Source organism: Sarcophilus harrisii, chromosome 4 (assembly GCF_902635505.1).
Source record: "Sarcophilus harrisii chromosome 4, mSarHar1.11, whole genome shotgun sequence".
In the NCBI taxonomy this organism is placed as follows: Eukaryota; Metazoa; Chordata; class Mammalia; order Dasyuromorphia; family Dasyuridae; genus Sarcophilus; species Sarcophilus harrisii.
The window spans coordinates 180655340-180674554 of record NC_045429.1 but is presented as its reverse complement, the minus strand read 5'-3'; the positions used below and the strand labels follow the sequence as shown (position 1 = coordinate 180674554).

General features: G+C 37.0%; 1 protein-coding gene across 2 annotated transcripts in view; it reads right to left on the bottom strand.

Annotated features, from left to right (window-relative positions):
- MCM9 (minichromosome maintenance 9 homologous recombination repair factor) overlaps window positions 1–5090 on the bottom strand; it is a 180440-nt gene extending 175350 nt beyond the window's left edge. For both annotated transcript variants that reach the window (XM_031964357.1, XM_012549313.3), the window contains exons 1-2: window positions 5016–5090; window positions 1754–2064 (exon numbers count right to left, since the gene is read on the bottom strand). In XM_031964357.1, coding sequence (XP_031820217.1) covers window positions 1754–2057 — 304 coding nt within the window. In that variant the 5' untranslated portion in view covers window positions 2058–2064; window positions 5016–5090. The remainder of the gene's footprint in view (window positions 1–1753; window positions 2065–5015) is intronic.
- Between the last annotated feature and the right edge of the window lie 14125 nt (window positions 5091–19215).

Sequence of the window (19215 nt, the reverse complement as noted above, 5' to 3'; positions counted from 1 at the left end):
AATATTCATATACCACAATTTATTCAGCCACTCTCCAAATGATGGATCTCCACTCAGTTTCCAGTTTCTTGCCACTACAAAGAGGGCTGCCACAAACATTTGTGCACATGTGGGTCCCTTTCCCTCCTTTAAGATCTCTTTGGGATACAAGCCCAGTAGTGACCCTGCTGGATCAAAGGATAGGCACAGTTTGGTAACCTTTGGGTATAGTTCCAAACTGCTCTCCAGAATGGTTGGATCAGTTCACAATTCTACCAACAATATATTAATGTTCCAGTTTTCCTACCTTCCCTCTAACATTTGTCATTATCTTTTCCTATCTTTTCCTGTCATCTTAGCCAATCTGAGAGGTATGTAAGTGGTACCTCAAAATTTCTTAATTTGCATTTCTCTCATCAATAGTGATTTAGAGCACTTTTTCATATGGCTAGAAATGGTTTCAATTTCCATCTGAAAATTTTTCATATCTATTGACAATTGGAGAATAGCTTGAATTCTTATAAATTTAAGTCAATTCTCATTTTTAGAAATGAGACCTTTATCAGAACCCTTGAATATAAAAATATTTTCTCAGTTCATTGCTTCCCTTCTAATCGTGTGTGCATTAATTTTATTTGTACAAAAGCTTTTTAACTTAATATAATCAAAATGATCTATTTTGTGCTCAATAATGAACTCCAGTTTTCCTTTGGCCATAAATTACTTCCTTCTCCACAGACCTGAGAGATAAACTATTCTTTGTTCTTCTAATTTGCTTATATTATCACTTGTTATGTCTAAATCACAAACCCATTTCCACCTTATTTTGGCAGGGCCTCAAGTTTTATGATGAGGACAAGGGAATGAAGTGATTTGCCCAAAGTCAGTCAGTATCAGATCCTGAAACTCAAGGTTCTTTCCAATGTCTACAGAAACTTCTGAACTTCTTTTCCATCTACTCACCACCTTTCTTCACATCTCTACCCTAAAATCCTCTTCTCCTGACTGAAGATTTCCCCACTCAGACCACTAGGCAGACTACTGTCTGTACCAGACACTGTGCCAGTATTTCCAAAGCACATCCAGCTAAACTCACTTTACTTCCAGACTTCTTCATGCCCCTGACATGCCTTACTCCTATGTAAATATCCTTTTCCCCCACTTACTTGATTTCTGGTTTACCCCCATTAGAATGTAAGTTCCTTGGGGGACAGACTCTCTTCACTAACTTATATTTGTATCCTCACAGCTCAGGGCATGGCCTATAGATAGTAAGTGCTTAATAAATATTCAAGCTATCCATCTAATGTCAAAAATAGAAAGTTCTTTTAACAAAGTTTTGAAGAAAAAATAACCTTATCAGACTATGCATCCTAATTGGATTTTGGAAAATCTGGTCTCTGTAACAATATCACAAAGCTTTTTTTCTAACACAGTTCTCATGAAATAAAATAATTATAACTGATGATGTGAATGCCACAGAATCCTATTTATCCCTTCTTTTAAAATAAATTACAAGAAATACTAATGAATCCCTTAATTCTGTTTATTACATGTATTTCAATTATAATTTAAATTCAGTAAATATTTCTCAACTAACTACTGTGTACATTGCTAGATTATGACCTACTCTACTTCCAGCCTTACCCTATAGGAAATATAACATCCTTTTATTAGTGGATTTTTGCAATATAGTAGAAAGCCAAAACACATAGATTCTTTCTAAGAAAGGAAAGATTATCAAGTGGAATGGTACTGAAGATAAACGACTCACCTGATATCCGAGCATGAAGATTCTGCTTCATATAAAATTCCTCGGATTGTGAAAGAGATTGTAGAATTGTCAGGGCTGCTCTTCTTAATGCACTATCAAAAATAGGGAGTACCTCATTGGGGAATGCATTGAAATATTCCCCAATTTCCATGTTTGTCTCAAAAAGAGTCATGGCATCAACTACTACAGGATAGTGAGCATCCTCATCTCTTTCCTTCAAGATCTGTAAGACTTCATTCTTGTGGTATTCTGAAACGTATGATTCAAACACCTGACCAATCAGGGAGACTTGATCTTTATTCATTTTGGACCTAGATAGAGAAAGATTTAAAAATTAACAACAATAACAACAAAGCACACTTAGTACACTTCTTTCATATTTTGAAAGTTTTGTGAGAAAACAGAAAAATAAACCTAATATATTCAGTAGCATGCTAAATTAATAAAGTATAAGAACCACATTCTCAAGAATAACAATATTCTATCAGAATCTACATCTCTTTAAAATCAAGAAACTAAAGATTAAGATAAAGAATCATCACTTTTGCTTAAAACATGGGCAAATATCTTTCTCTTCAGGTTAATTTATCTTCCTATTAGCTCTCCCCCCACCTTATCTCATTATCTAATTGAGTTTATGATATACTAAGTATAATTTTGTTTGGCCACATTTCACACAGAGAATTAATTCACATTTACATAGGGCTTCAAAGTTTGTAAAAGCTAATGTTCTGACTGGTTAGTTTTGCTTTGTGGCCGGCCTGAGTATCTATCTAATCTTTAGGGTTCTTGATGACCCTTGGACATATGACTGATTTAATGGAATGCTAATAAATATTGATATTTATATAGTGCCCTAAGATCTGCAAAGTGATTTTTTTGTTTGTTTTATTTATTTTTTAATTAAAGCTTTTTATTTTCAAAACATATGCATATTTTTCAACATTCATCCCTGAAAAACCTTGTGTTTCAATTTTTTTCCTTCCCTTCTCCCTACCCTTCCCTACACAGCAAGTAATTCAATATATGTTAAACATGCAATTCTTCTATACATATTTCCACAATTTCCATCATGCTCGCAAAGTGATTTCAAGGAATCATTTCATTTGTTCTAAATAATCACATTGCTATGATGCTGCTCCTACTTATAACCATTTTACAGGTATTGTGAGCCTATCTTAGAACTTGAGTCATTCCTAGTCTAACCCACAAGGAAAACTATATGTGTTTCTTTTTTCTATATCATTCTTTCATAGTTATGTATCATTCTCTTTATTATATACACAAGGAATCATAAATTAAAAGTGATTAATTCTCCCTATGGTCAAATGCTTTACATTAATGAAGGTAGGACTATGAAAGAACTAATACAGATTAATGTTTTAAAAATCAAGTATATTTGGTCCTGAAATTCACGCCTATAATTTTGGGGGAGTAAAATTTGTGAAAATTTACCTTACTAAATATTTTTTAGTAATGCTAATTCTAACATCATTTTCCCCTCTTTCCACAACAGTGGAGTGTAAATGATTTCAAAACGAATTTGGGGAGAGTGGAAAAAGAAATTATTTTATTACCTGGTAATAAGCATTTCTATAGTACTTTAAGGTTTGAAAAATGCTTTACACATATGTCATTTGGTTCTCATGCAAACCCTAAGTTGTCTACTATTGCTATTTTAGCGAGGAAACCCAGGCGGAGGTTAAGTGGCTTAATCAAAGTCACACAACTAATATTTATTAGTTTATTAGTCACACAACTAATATTCATCTGAGGAGAGATATGAAGTCGGGTCTTCTGACTCCAGGTCCAGGAATCTATCTACTCCTTGTGCTACCTGCCAGTCTCCATATAAACCAACCTGGTATTGTGGTGAGCAATCCACAAAAGGATAACTAATTATGATATTAATAACTCAGAGAGTTATCAAGAGTTATAACAATGTAGGAAAAAAAAAAAAAAAACTAGAGGAAGGCCCCCAGCACAGAGGGATGGACTCCCTAAGAAAGATTGGAAGTAATACCTAGAAAAGATTAAGTTGTGAACTCCATCACAGGAGAAAATATCTACATGGATGAAACCACAGATCCATTTAACTATGAGTACAATGATACAGGATATCAAAGCTTGCATAAATTTTCTCACAACAGTCCTCTGAGGTAAGTAGCACCAAGTGTTATCCCTATTTTATGAGGAAAAAAAAATCTACTAATAAGGTTTACGATTTGAATCCTGATCCCACCTCCAAACTAAGTCTTACTAGTTAATTGCACGGATTTGTTTCTTTTTAAAATCAATTGCAAGGGTTCATGTCATGTGATTCCAAAAGCATGGAAGTGAATGATTATCGATGCAATTTACACACTATACAAGGTCTAAGAAAAAGCAAAACCAATTAGGCAACACTCAAAACTCTCCTAGTGAAGGAACGCCAATATAGGATACATACACAAAATTCCCACAGGAAAACCTTTCCTTGGGGAATTAAAAAAAAATGTTTTAAAGATTTGCAACATCGCTTCAAATTGAGCGCAGAGAAAAAAACAGCAAAGAAGAAACTTAGGGACTTAATGCAGATAGAATTTTCTCCTCGAGAACCCAGCAATTCAGATGCTTCACCATCCATTAGAATTCCATCTCTGCTCTAGGTTCCAAAGCAAAACTAAGAAGGTAACTTAGTTGACAATTTCCTCAGGCACAATCTGCTGATCTAAACACATACAGTCTGAGTTCGCTTTGGTCTTCTCAAAGCATCAGCAGGAAAACAAGAATTAATTAAATGATAAGAGCCCACCTTTTTTAATTAAGTGGGGGTTGGAGAAACGAGAAAAAGTAAAATCTACAAACAGAAATGCAGCTAAGCGACTTTAACCCCATGTAACTCTCACTCCACCCACCTGCCCGCAGAAAGAGACAAAAAGAAAGCAAGGATATTAACAGGGAGTGCAGACGTAGCGCTCTAAAGTTTGCAAAGCATTTTTACCAGTGTTCTCAAAGGACTATGAGTCTGCACAGCTGTCTGGGAACCCCGAGCCGTGACGTAATTTGGTTAAACTTTCCCGCCCCGCAGAATGCCCAGGAGCCCCGCCCCCTGCCTTTCTGCCCCTAATAGCGCGCGCCGAGCAGCGGCAGAAGCACCCCCGAGCCGAGCGTGACCCGCCGCCTGGCTCAGCGCACTCCGAATGGCGCCAGTGGCCCGCAGCTGGCAGAAAAGCAAAGCGCTGAAGGGATGTCGGGAAAAAAAATGCTTCTTCTCACTTACTGGAGGACATCGGCGTCTGAAATCAGCGAAGAAGAGCAAAACACCTCCCGGACTAAGCGACGGGCAGACGCCGGCTTCTTAAACCAAGGTTGGCGCCCCAGCGGGCGGGTCGGCGGGCGCGGGGGCGGAGAGGCAGCCCGAGCCGGGCCGGGCACCAATCAAAGGCCAGGGGAGCGGGGGCCGCGGCTGCCGCGCGTCTGTCTCTCTGGCAGCGCCGTGATCCTGGCTTGTGCGCGTCTCTCACGCCGCGGCCCAGCGCGCCCGGCTGTTGGTCGCGCACTGGAGGCGGAGTTTCGCTTTTCAGGCCAAGAGTGGGAGGAGAAGGAGGAGCCTTTCCCGGTTGGCGCGGGAAGTAGCTGCTCTGCCAGTGGGCGGGACTGAACTGAGGCACCTCGTGGAGGAGCGTGAGGGGCGTGGCCTGGGCGGAGCCCAGCGCCCCGCTCCTCCTCTCCATCTACCTAACGAGCTCTAAACGGCTCTAAAGAGACAATAAATGTCATGTTCATTGATATAATTTGCAGCACTAGGTTCAAATGTGACCTCAGACATTATCTCTGTAACCCTTACCAATTCATTTAACCGTGTTTGCCGCAGTTTCCTTATCTGTAAAATGAACTGGAAAAGGAAATGACCATATTCTTTGCCAAGAAAACCGAATGGGGTCACAAAGAGTTGGATACTAAACGACAGCTGCTAAACAATCATCTGAGGGAAAGTTGTCCGCCCGAATAAAATGCTATCATCTTTGGTTTTGTTTTAGTTTATTTTTCAAGTAACAACTTTTTTTTAAAACTTAATTTTATTTTTTATTTAATAGCCTTTTATTTACAGGATATATGCATGGGTAACTTTACAGCGTTAACAATTACCAAACCTCTTGTTCCAATTTTTCACCTCTTACCCCCCACCCCCGCCCCTAGATGGCAGGATGACCAGTAGATAACAACTTTTTGTTAACCAGCCCTTCCTAATAACCTTCTTCCCCACTTGAAAAGAAGAAAGAAATGGAAAAGTTCTAAAGTTTTTAAAAGTTTTTCTCTGTAATGTTATTGCATAAATTATTCTAGTTCTGCTCACTTTGTTTCCTCTGCACTTGTCTATTTCATCAAGACATTACATTCACATACTGCAATTTTTTTTAGCTCTCCCCAACAGATTCTCTCTTTCATTTTTATCTTTTGCTACAATGAAAAGAATTGCTTTAAATCTTACATATACATCTATCTATCTATCTATATTCATCTTTATCTTCTTTGGTTTCTCTGAGGTATAGGCCTAGTCATGGTATAACTGAATCAAAGGATATGCACAATTTAGTAACTTTGAGGTCATAGTTCCAAATTGCTAAAAAGAATGACTAGCTTAATTGGTAGCTCTATTCACAGTAATGTTTTCCCACCACCCTTCCAACAGTTGTCATTTTCCTCTTTTGTCATCTTTGCCAGCCTGATAGGTGTGCTTTAATTTGCATTTTTCTAATAACTATTTAAAGAATTTTCTCATATGATTTTTGATCATTTAGATTTCTCCCTTTGAAATATTGACTATCAATAACTTTAGGCTATTTATCTATTAAGGAATGGCTCTTGGCCTTATAGATTTAAATCAATTCCTTTTATTCTTTTTTAAAAGAAGACCTATATTAGAAAAAAGTTGTTGCAAAGATTCCCTCCATAATCATCCCTTTTAAGTTTTATTATATTAATTTTGTTTAAACAAAAGCTTAAGCTTTATGTAATTTTATTTTTTATTTCTTGTGATTTTCTTTATTCATGAACTCTTCTCTTATCCACAGATCTGAATATTTTTCCTTTTGCTCCTCTAATTTGTTTATGAAATGATCTTTTATATTCTAATTTGTTTATGAAATGATCTTTTATATTTAGATCGTTATCCAGACCTTTATTAGAAAAAAATGTTGCAAAGATTCCCTCCCTAATCATTTCTTTTAAGTTTTATTATATTAATTTTGTTTAAACAAAAGCTTAAGCTTTATATAATTTTATTTTTTATTTCTTGTGATTTTCTTTATTGCTTCTTTATTCATGAACTTTTCTCTTATCCATAGATCTGAATATTTTTCCTTTTGCTCCTCTAATTTGTTTATGAAATGATCTTTTATATTTAGATCATTATCCATTTGGAGTATCTCAGCATATATGTACAACATTTTTATTATATATCCTTTCTATGTTATTAAATATATTTTTAACTTTTAGGTGACCCATGGAATGCCTTGTTTCTTTTTCTTTTTTGCTGAGGCAATTGGAGTTATGTGACTTGCCCAGGGTCACACAGCTAGGATTTGATTAGTGTCTGAGACCACATTTGAACTCAGGTCCTCCTGACTTCAGGGCTGGTGCTCTATCCATTGCACCACCTAGCTGCCCCAAGGACCTTGTTTCATATTAACATATTATAAGCTAACAAGAATGCTTGCCTGAGGTCAGCCCTTAATAAGTGGAGAGAGTGCTGGACTTGGAACTAGGAAGACCTGTTAGTTAGAATTCTGCCTGACAGCCCTCTTTGTAGTGGCTAGAAACTGGAAACTGAGTGGATGCCCATCAGTTGGAGAATGGCTGAAAAAATTGTGGTATATGAATATTATGGAATATTACTGTTCTGTAAGAAATGACCAACAAGATGATTTCAGAAAGGCCTGGAGAGACTTACACGAACTGATGCTGAGTGAAATGAGCAGGACCAGGAGATCATTATATACTTCAACAACAATACTATATGATGACCAGTTCTGATGGACCTGGCCATCCTCAGAAATGAGATCAACCAAATCATTTCCAATGGAGCAGTAATGAACTGAACCAGCTACGCCCAGAGAAAGAACTCTGGGTGATGACTAAAAACCATTACATAGAACTCCCAATCCCTATATTTATGCCCACCTGCATTTTTGATTTCCTTCACAAGCTAATTGTACAATATTTCAGAGTCTGATTCTTTTTGTACAGCAAAATAATGGTTTGGTCATGTATACTTATTGTGTATCTAATTTATATTTAAATATATTTAACATCTACTGGTCATCCTGCCATCTGGAGGAGAGGGTGGGGGGTAAGAGGTGAAAAATTGGAACAAGAGGTTTGGCAATTGTTAATGCTGTAAAGTTACCCATACATATAACCTGTAAATAAAAGACTATTAAATAAAAAAAAAATTAAAAAAAAAAAGAATTCTGCCTGACACCAGATGTTTACATTTGGATAGTTTGTTCAATTTGTGTGTCTCAGCTTTGTTTGTCACTTATAAGAAAGGGGAAAGGAAATGTACATTTATGTAGTACCTACTATTTGCCAGGTACTGTGCTAAGCATTTTTTTTTTTACACAAATATTAAATCATTTGATCCTCATAACAACTCTGAGTAGATGGTGAAAATGACACTGCTGATCTAATATCTACAGGACACATACTTGGATTTGCTTTTCTAAAGCTTGTAACTTTTGGCAAGATATTATTAGATAACCATTTAGAGTTAGGTATGTGGCTCTATCTATATAGCACCAATGGCTTATATTGAGTTGGAGCCACTATCTGGAATTGCTATACTATTCTTCAGCCAACCAGAACATCTAAGAAAAAAAAAATTGTCCTTTCTGCCACTTACAATTAATATGCTACTTTAAAAATAAAAATTAGAAAACTTTAGGTTATTTTGGTATAATTTAGATTCCATAGTTTTAGAATTTCTCCCATTGTTTTGGGTGCTTAAAGTAGTTTAATTGGGAGCATAGAATAGATATAGAGTGAGGACCAACCAATGAGAATAAAGAATTGTCTACACCAGCATACATTGCCCCTGAAGTAATTTATCATCATTGAATTTTTGAACAGTTTTGCCATCTTCTCCCTACATTCTTCACCTCACACCAATCAGATTTGCTAAAATGACAAAAAAAGGAAATACTGGAGGGTTGTGAGAAAATAAATATACTAATTCACTTGGGGGAGCTGTGAACTGATCCAACCATTCATTCAGAAAAGTAATTTGGAATTATGCTAAAAAAATTTTAAATTATGTTACTAGGTCTATATATCAAAGAAAGAATAAATGAGCCCATATGTAAAAAAATAATTATGTTAGTTGTGTTTTTTTTTTTTTCTAGTGGCAAGGAATTAGAAACTGAAGGAATGCTCATCAATTGGGGAATGGTTGAACAAGTTGATATATACATGCGATATAATGCTATTGTATTGTAAGAAATTATGAAGGTGATTGTTCAAAAAAAATAGACCTTGGAATATTTATAAACTGATACAAAATGAAGTGAGCAGAACTAGAAGTACAATTTATAAAGCAATATTGCAAAGATAATCAACTTCAAAAGATTTAATAGCTCAATTAACATAGTGGCCTACCATGTTTCCAAGGAACTCATGATAAAATATGTTACCCACCTTCAGATGGAGAGCTGATGGACTCAGAATGCAAATAAGCATGTTCTCTTTCTTCTTTCCTTCTTTTCCTATTTTTTTTTTTTTTTGGATAGGGATAAGGTGGAATTTTAAAAAATTTTGTATAATATATAATATATAAAAATATTTTATTATCTTTTCAATGGATGGGAGAAAAGGAGGGAGAAGGTAGAGAATGTAGAATTGAAAATAAAATTGAATTTTTTTTATTATTACAGCTTTTTATTTACAAGATGTATGCATGGGTAATTTTTCAGCATTGACAGTTGCAAATCTTTTTGTTCCAACTTTTTCCCTGCTTCCCCCCGCCCCTTCCCCCAGATGCGGTTGACCAATACATGTTAAATATGTTAAAGTATAAGTTAAATACAATATATGTACACATGTCCAAACAGTTATTTTGCTGTATAAAAAGAGTTGGACTTTGAAATAGTGTACAATTAACCTGTGAAGGAAATCAAAAATGCAGATGGACAAAAATAGAGGGATTGGGAATTCTATGTAGTGGTTCATAGTCATCTCCCAGAGTTCTTTCTCTGGATGTAGCTGGTTCATTACTGCTCTACTGGAACTGATTTGGTTCATCACATTGTTGAAGAGGGCCACATCCATCAGAATTGATCATCATATAGTATTGTTGTTGAAGTAAATAATGATTTTCTGGTCCTGCTCATTTCATTCATCATCAGTTCATGTTAAGTCTTTCCAGGCCTTTCTGAAATCATCCTGTTGGTCATTTCTTACAGAACAATAATATTCCATAATATTCATATACCACAATTTATTCAGCCATTCTCCAATTGATGGGTATCCACTCAGTTTCCAGTTTATGCTCACTACAAAGAGGGCTGCCACATTCTTGCACATACAGGTCCCTTTCCCTTCTTTAAAATCTCTTTGGGATATAAGCCCAGTAGTAACACTGCTGAGTCAAAGGATATGCACAGTTTGATAACTTTTTGGGCATAGTTCCAAATTGCTCTCCAGAATGGCTGGATGTATTCACAATTCCACCAACCAAGGCTCCTCTATTTTCTTACTTTACACAAAAAAATTAAGCCATTCAACATGAACTCTCTTCTCCCATTCTCTTCTTCTCAGAACCAGTTGACACTAAATCCCATTCTTTCCTCCTTTTTTTCCACTCTCTGTCAAAGAAATGAACCTTCTCTTTGTCAAGCCCAACCTTTCTAACTTGTCACCTTGATCTCATCCCTTCTTGTATTTTTAATTATCCCCTCTCTCTTGAATCTTCAACATTTTGTTGACATCTTCATTCCCTGCTTTTTTCAAATATGCCCCATACTCCCTCCTTAAAAACACTTTCACTGTAGACCCTATCATTTCTTAAACTATTATCTTATAGAGAGGGTCATGCTGGTAAATTTTAAAAACAGCTTGGGAGAAAACTGCATGCACATATATTTTTAAGTTTTATCTGCATGATTAACAATTTCTAAGTCTAGATGATCAGCAAAATAAATCAAGCTCTGATTGTAGCAATTGATTTCTGAAAAATTTACCAACTCTTCTAGCAAACCTTCTAGAACACCTGATTCTGTATCTCTCCTTCCTTTCTGAGATAAACTTCTTGAAAAACTATACACAATCTCTTTCCATTTCCCTTTCTCTGACTCCTCAAGCCTTCACAATTTGGTTTCCAAGCTCATCCCTCAAATGAAACTGTTTTCTTAGTATCTCCAGAAAGATACGGATACAGAAAGGCAATCATTGAACTGGGTGTGGCTTCAGTCAAACTGAGACCTGTTAAAGACTTTAGTTTGAAAAGGCCAAAGTTTCCCATCACATCTGGAGCCATCTCCAGTTGTCCTGATCTATATTTGGCCAGATTTGGATGAGCTTGCCCAGACCTCCCTCATTTAAATCCAATTCCTTTGCAAATTATAACAGTACTTCCCTGAAGTTGTGGCCCTCTTTGAAAGGAAGGACAAACAAAACTAAAGGAAACAAATCAAGGAACAAGACCTCTGAGAGCAAAAAGACAGACGTTAGACTCAAGGTTGAAAACTAACCTTGGCATTTGAGATTTGAGTTGCAGAGAGGAAGAAGCCTTGGAAATTCATCTGAACTAACTGCTTAGCAGAGATACTACACCCAAGTTTTATGTGGACCCTGTGAAGAGAGAAGAGACTTCCAGGCCCTGCAGGATCAGAAATTGTCATTTGGTTTTGCCATACATATATCCTACATATATATTTCACTTGAATTTATAAATTTTATTCCAGGCTTCTTATTGAACTTGGATTGAGGTGGGGAGGAAGGATGGTGAAAGATATAGATATAAGGATAAGATTCTGTAGGCCTTGGGGCCCTCAGTTTCCCTTCACATCCATAGGGTAATTACAGTACAGTGAACTGTTATTCACCCCTGTTTTGCAGCTGCTGAATAACTCTGGGAACAAATCCTGGGTGATTCCAGCCAAATCTACCACGGACATGTTATCTATTTACTGGAACTAGCCATTCCAGGAGTAAAGTTTCACTCTTAACAGATTTTGGCAGGACTGGTCCCCCTTCTGGATTCACTCAAGAAAGTGAAGATAGTATTGCTGGCGTTTAACCACCTTTGTTCCCTGGGCTATTTAAGTCATGATAGATCAATACCCAAATTAGAATCTCACCCATGGAGAGGATGCTTCTGACTGGGATCCTCCTGGTTGGGACTTGCAGGGCTATAATTTGGGATTTCCCAGCCAGAAATCTGCAAAATTGGTGCTTCTCCAATTTGGTGGGTGATGTATTCTTTCTTTTCTCCTCCTCTAGTCTATATATCTCTTTGTATTGTACTAATTGTATTAATCATAGGTGCCTTTGTTGTAAGAACTGCACTGTCAATTCTTGTTTTCCTTTTTATAATTCATTGTTATTAACCATTTTCATACAACTTGATATCTTAGGTCTTGTTGTGGGAGTGAGCCATTCTGTAGGAGCAAATTCATAAATCTTAACCTAACATAATTGATGTCATAAACAGGATTGATTTGCTGTATAGGATGCTGTTTTTCAAAAAGATAAATTTGGGAGAAAAGGAAATGTATATTCCTGGTTGGGATAATTTGTCTTATTCAGCCCTGACCAAAGTTTAGGCACAGGCACTGGGACAGGTGAGTATTGAGGATCTCACATAAAGCAAGGATCTCCCACAACAGGTGACAAAATGTTTGCAACAAATTCCTATTGAAAAAGGGAAAGAAATGACAGGTATTTGTAGGAGGAGTTGGGCTTTGTTAACTGCCTACCATACCATCTGTGATGATAGGGATTGGAAAATATTAGAGAAATGGAACTGGAAAAAGAACTTGCTGAATTACAAGGAAAGTTATCTATGTTACAGTGTCAAAACTTTATGTTGGGAGATCAAGCTAGAAATGATCAGAACATAGCAGAAAAGGCTGTACTAAGGATGGCACAATATGAATATAAGAAAAGGAAGGGGAAGGTTAATCAGAAGAAATCATGCTGTGACAGCTTCAGCCCCAATTGACTGGGATCCAGATAAATGGGACGGTGATATATGGAATGAAAGTGAGGAGAATGATTTAGAAGAAGAGGCATGGAAAAAGCACCAGGAAAAATACCCTGATGATTTGACTGCATGCCCAGTATATAGGAGGAGGGTAAAAGAGGGCCCAAAGGACTAAGAATCTCACTGAGGATTTTATACGAGAGGTTACTGACATTATTGCTCACTTCTCCCAAAAGTCAGGAGAGCCCTTAATTACCTGGATAGTCCGTCTTAGTGATGGGGGAGCAGGAGGATTTGGCTGGATTTCAAAGATTATATCAAATCTATTAGTTTATGTTCCAAACTCTTTGTACAACAAGCCTTTAGAGACTATGTTAATTTAAATGATGCTGCCAGTGCTCCCATAAACACCTCCCTTTTGGAGATTATATGTAAATGTCTGAAGAATCAATATTCTGATACTACAATGTGGCCAAATAAAGAGAGAACTTGGCGTACTCTGAAAGATGGTATTTAGAGGTTAAAAGAGGAGGTCATCAGATCATTATACATGTCAACAATGATCTCTTTGGGATATAAGCCCAGTAGTAACACTGCTGGGAGACCACAAATTCCTAATATGAGTTGGATTATGGGCACCCCTATTTAAACATGTATGGTTTACTGATGAAATTGCTAAATACATAGGACAGGAATGCCACTGGAAGGCTGTTTCACATAATCCTGCCACAAAAGTTATACTTGAAACTACTGGAAAAGGAGGAAGCAGCCAATGGGCTGAATTAGTTGCTATATATCAGGTGATTAAACAAGAGAAAGGAGGACAATGTCACATATTTAGAGGTTCTTGGGCAGTAGCCAATGGATTAACTACATGGATGCCTGTATGGCATACAAAAAATTGGGACTTGTATGGGAAACAAGTTTGAGGAAATGAAATGTGGAAAGACATATGGGACTGGGCTCAAAATACTAACATTTCAATTTTTCATGCAGATGCACATACCAACATGAACAGTCCTGAATGTGAGTATAATGCATACGTAGATGGGTTGGCAAAAATTGGAACCACACAAATAACTCCTGAAACATCTGAAGAACTATTGCCCTTGGCCAGATGGCTCCATGTAACCATAGGACATTTGGGATCCCAAGCTTCCTACAGGTGGACTTTTGCTAGTAGAATATCTATCCCTATTTCCATGTTGAGGCAAATTACTGGTCAATGTGTGCGGTGTCAACTATATAGAGAGAAACCAGTTCTCAATACCATGCTAGGGGGAATATGGAGAGTAAGTCTGCCTGCACAAATTTGGCAGATTGATTATATTGGACCATTACTTATGAACCAGAGATGTCAATATGCCTACACTGGGGTGGACACATATTCTGGAGTATTAATAGCCTGCCCGTAAAAGAGAGCAACCCAAAAGAACACATGTAAAACCTTGGATATTATTACTTTGGATTATGGTTTCCCAATGTAGATTCAAAGTGATAAAGATTCCCATTTTAAGGGGAAAGAAATGGATCAATATTGTCAGGCCCATAATATAGAATCGATATATCATATAACATACTATCCACAAGCTGCTGGCTTGATTGAGAGGATGAATGGCTTATTGAAAGAAAAACTGAAAAAGTTAGGTAATAATACATTGTCTAAGTGGGAAAATACCTTATTTGAAGTTTTACAACAATTAAATAATCGCCCTGTGGGTGATATTACTCCACTTTCTAAAATGATTATCTCTAATTTGCAAATAAGAATTGCATGAACATATTCTAAGACTTTGAAATTGTGATCATATGGTGATTTCTTTACTTTGGCTCCCTATCAAGGATGCCAGGATCAACTGCATATGACCTGACTATTGTAGAGGACATTGAAATTGGACCAGGGAAGACTTGCCTATATCATACTGGTTAGGAATAAAGATTCTCTCCAGATACTGTGGTCAGCTCCTCACCTATTCCAACATGGCTATTAAACAAGTTCAAATAGTGGGTGGAGTTACTGACAATGATTACCAAGGAGAAATTAAAGTGTGTCTCCATAATTTCAGCACCACTGAAGTATGACCTTTAAAGGCACCAGAATTTGCCAGTTAATTATACCTTGCATGACTGTTCATTAGGAAAAACATGACAGACCAACTACTAGCACTACCTGAACTGGTGATTTTGACTCAATCAATATGAAGGCCAGAGCAAAAATATAGGTAAAGAGATATTTTACTGATACTCTAAAGACTGCCGAAATCATAGCAGAAGGAAAAGACAACACGGTCATAATTTGTTATTTGGGGGGGGGGGGGGGGGGACACATGGCATCACATTCTTAAGTCACAAGTATATTTATGGGAATGATTAGTGTTTTGTAGTGTTCCTGGGAATTGGTGGATTGATGAGGCATGCTGCTCACAGATGGACTGCTGGAGAGTTGCTGGGACTGCAGGGGACTCATTTTGTTGGGAAATGGAGAAACTCTACATTGCCTGGACACAAGGCAACTTTACTTGCTCTCCTTATCAGCAATGTCCCATCATGAATTAGACAATGCAACCACCTGCTGAACTGTGGGGAGCACTTGTGTCAACATTTTTATGCCTATTGGTTAATGACTCAGAATTGCTTAACATCACTACGACTGTGTCCCCATAAAAAGATATACATGTGATATGTTGTATTACACCCTTGGAATTCACTACATCACAAACATACCCATGGGTTCAGCGAGCCATGTATGATAATTATACCCAATGGAATATTATGCTGCCCACCTCATGCCCTATAAACAAGGCAAATGAGGGGAAATATTTTTTTGGTGTTAATGCTGCTTCTGCAGTCAATAGAACTGCCTGGGTTACCCATTCTGCTCAAATAACATGGGTAACTGAACCAGCTGTAACCCTACCCTCCATCATCAGGATGCCATCTATTTGTAAAATTGTGACTCAAAGAACCAAGAAGCATATCCTACATTACCATGTTAGCTTTCCACCTCTCAATACATGTTCCAGAGTAAAAAGAACATGGTATGATACATTACGTGGTGGCGCAGGAACAGGTTGGGTCTAGTAAATTCAATAGATCTTGAAACGTTGGCCAGCAGACCTCACGGTGCTGGACAAATTGCATCTCAGGGTTTGACAGTTAATGCCCAATGGTTACCTCGACAATCCTGCCTCACTAAAATATTATTGATTATCAAAAGCAATTTCTTGTGATATTTTGTTCCTCTGTTATAGCCAATATTAAGATGGGTATTAACAGAACTCAGCTGTTTAATTGGACAATATGTTCTTTGAAGAACATGTATACTCTCATACAAAAGGAAAATGCACAGTGGTTATTGATGGATGGAACTGTGGATTTGTAGCATAATATTTTTAGAAAACATTTTCCTGAGGATCATTGGATTCCCTCTTCTGTGACAGCCCCCAGGTGTACTGACATCTTATGTACTGGCACCATTATACATTTTATGGTTCAACATCACAATGTAATGTGCCAATTGCATATTATTCCATTTGTCTTATATACTTATTTTGCTTTACCACAATTACAGGACAGTATATAGACTTGGATAATATAACCCATTCTTTAGATGATTTTGTTGGTTGCCATCAAGGCCTTTCTGTGGAATGGTAACCAGACAGATGGAGCCCTGTCTGTTAAACCATTCATCAAATCTATGTGATCCGGGCAGCTAGATGGTGCAGTGGATAGAGCACCAGCCCTGAAGTCAGGAGGACCTGATTTCAAATTTGGCGTCAGACACTTAATACTTACTAGCTGTGAGACCTTGGGCAAGTCACTTAACCCCAATTGCCTCAGCAAAAAACAAAAACAAAAACAAAAATCTATGAGATCTCACTTTGTCTCCATTGTCTAACTTTTCTATGTTGTTTGAAGTTTCCTCACAGCATATATGTATATTCTCTAATGATATTGATGATCTGTCTTTGTAGGGTGAAGTGCCCCCTCTTCTGGTTGTTTAGTGAATGTTTTGTATTTCCACTGCCAGGGTGGATATGCACTTTTCCCCTGACCCAGCAGATAAAGTTACTTTGAATTGGGTACCCAGAACTCTTTCTCTTCTTTATACATATTTATCCTTGGATTCTCTAATCTTTGTTCTCAAATCTTCTAGAATGTTATATCAACTATTACAAAAGAATTAGAGAGCTCTCAATGAACATTGCATACAAACACACATAGTGGTGGCAAATTAATTGGCGCTTCACATTGAGTCACTTCCGATACTAATCATCATTAGTATGATTTTTTAAAAAATCTGCTACTGCTCAGCCATATTTCTCTATTACAGCCCATCCCCTGTTGCTATTTACTATATTGTTAGTGCTATTATCAATATGCAATATATACATATATATCAGAATGAAAAAAATTTATACTCACTTTACACCACAAGTGGGGACAGCCTGTGTCACTTTAACTGGAAATGGCCTATGGCCTACATAATCTTAAGGCTGAATGAAAGATGTAGATATAAGGGCAAGATTCTGTAGGCCTCAGTCCTCAGTTTCCCTCCATGTCCATGGTATAATTGCAATACAGTGAATTATTATTCACCCCTGTTTTGCAGCTGCTGAATAACCCTGGGAATAAATATAGTTGAAAGAACACTGTCCTGGGTGGATTCTGTTATCTATGTACTGGATGCATTATCTATGTACTGGAACTAGCCACTCCAGCAGTAAAACTTCACTCTTGACGGACTCTGGCAGGACTGGTCCCCCTTCTGGATTCACTCAAGAAAGTGAAGTCCGTATTGCTGGCATTTAGCCACCTTTGTGTCCTGGGCTATTGAAGTCATGATAGATCAATACCCAAATTGGAATCTCATTCATGGAGAGAACCTGGGGACCCTCTTGGTTGGGACTTGCAGGGCTGTAATCCGGGATTCCCCAGTCTGCAATGTTGGTGCTTCCCTGATTCCGTGGGTGATGTATTCTTTCTTCTCTCCTCCTCTAGTCCATCTATCTTTTTTATTGTACTAGTTATATTAATCATAGGATACATTAAATGCTTTTGTCATAAGAACTGCATTGTCAATTCTTGTTTTCTTTTTTTATAATTCACTGCTATTTTCATACAACCTGGTATCTTAGGTCTTGTGGGAGCCGGCCATTCTGTAGGAGAATCATAAATTTTAACTTGGCCAGTGGGGACAAAGTAATATTTTTCTTCATGGCCTACAAAACTTTGCATGGAGATTTCCTACTACTTGTTAGATTGTTGAATTTGTAAATTGTACTTTGCTACTTTGTAAATCTTATCACTGAATCACAAGCCACATCTTTAGTTGATAGCAAAACCACCATGAATAGCAACATTGTATTACTTGGTTCATTAGCTTATACTTAGCATTTTTTCTGTTTGTTTCTCTTACATTTGCCTAAATTCCTGTTTCATTTCTAAGGAAAAATACATTTTAATCTAGTAAATCTGTTATTTTTCTTAGAGGGGGATGATTTAGAAATGAAATGTTGTGTATATTTTTAGTAATAATACAAATAGGTTGTATTATTACTTTTACTTAATTTGTTACAAGATCTCTAACAAAGAGACTTATAAATGTACATATAAAAACTAAATGTATCAATAACATATTATAATAAATTTAATCTACAGCTGAATTCACAAATAATGATGCTCCCTTCTCCTTTTTTTGGTTTTATTAAGCTTACATAATATTGTATAGCTTTGATTTCTCAGTTTTATTTAGGAGGGGTGCTGAGAAATATGAGAAATGAATGTCAATGATAATCTCTACCCTTCTGAGAATTGGTATTCCTATTTTTCATAAGCTGGAAATGCAGCGGCCATTCACAGGCCTACTTCCAGTACTCATCAGCATGGGAAATTTTGGTCACTTCCATTTCTACCCTGGGCTGTTTCACCCTTTTTAGGCAACCTGGAGGTTACTTCCCTCTCTGTATCTTCTTGGACTCACCATATAGGTTTGTACTTAGTGCAGACAGCTAATCAGCTTAGTCCTATCCAGCTCAGAATTCCTTAGCTCAAGCAATTCACCAGTTCCAGCCTCCCACGGGAAGGTTTTAAAGGAGCAGGCATTACAGGCATGTATAAAAAGATGTCCAGCTCTATCAATGATTTTGAATGAACAGTTTCTCTCATTTTTGAACATGGAAAATATGTGGATTTATTTTGCTTGACTATGCTTATTTCTTACAAAAATTTGTTTTTTCCTTTGGTAGATGTGTGGGGGAGAGGAAGGGAAGCAGAATTT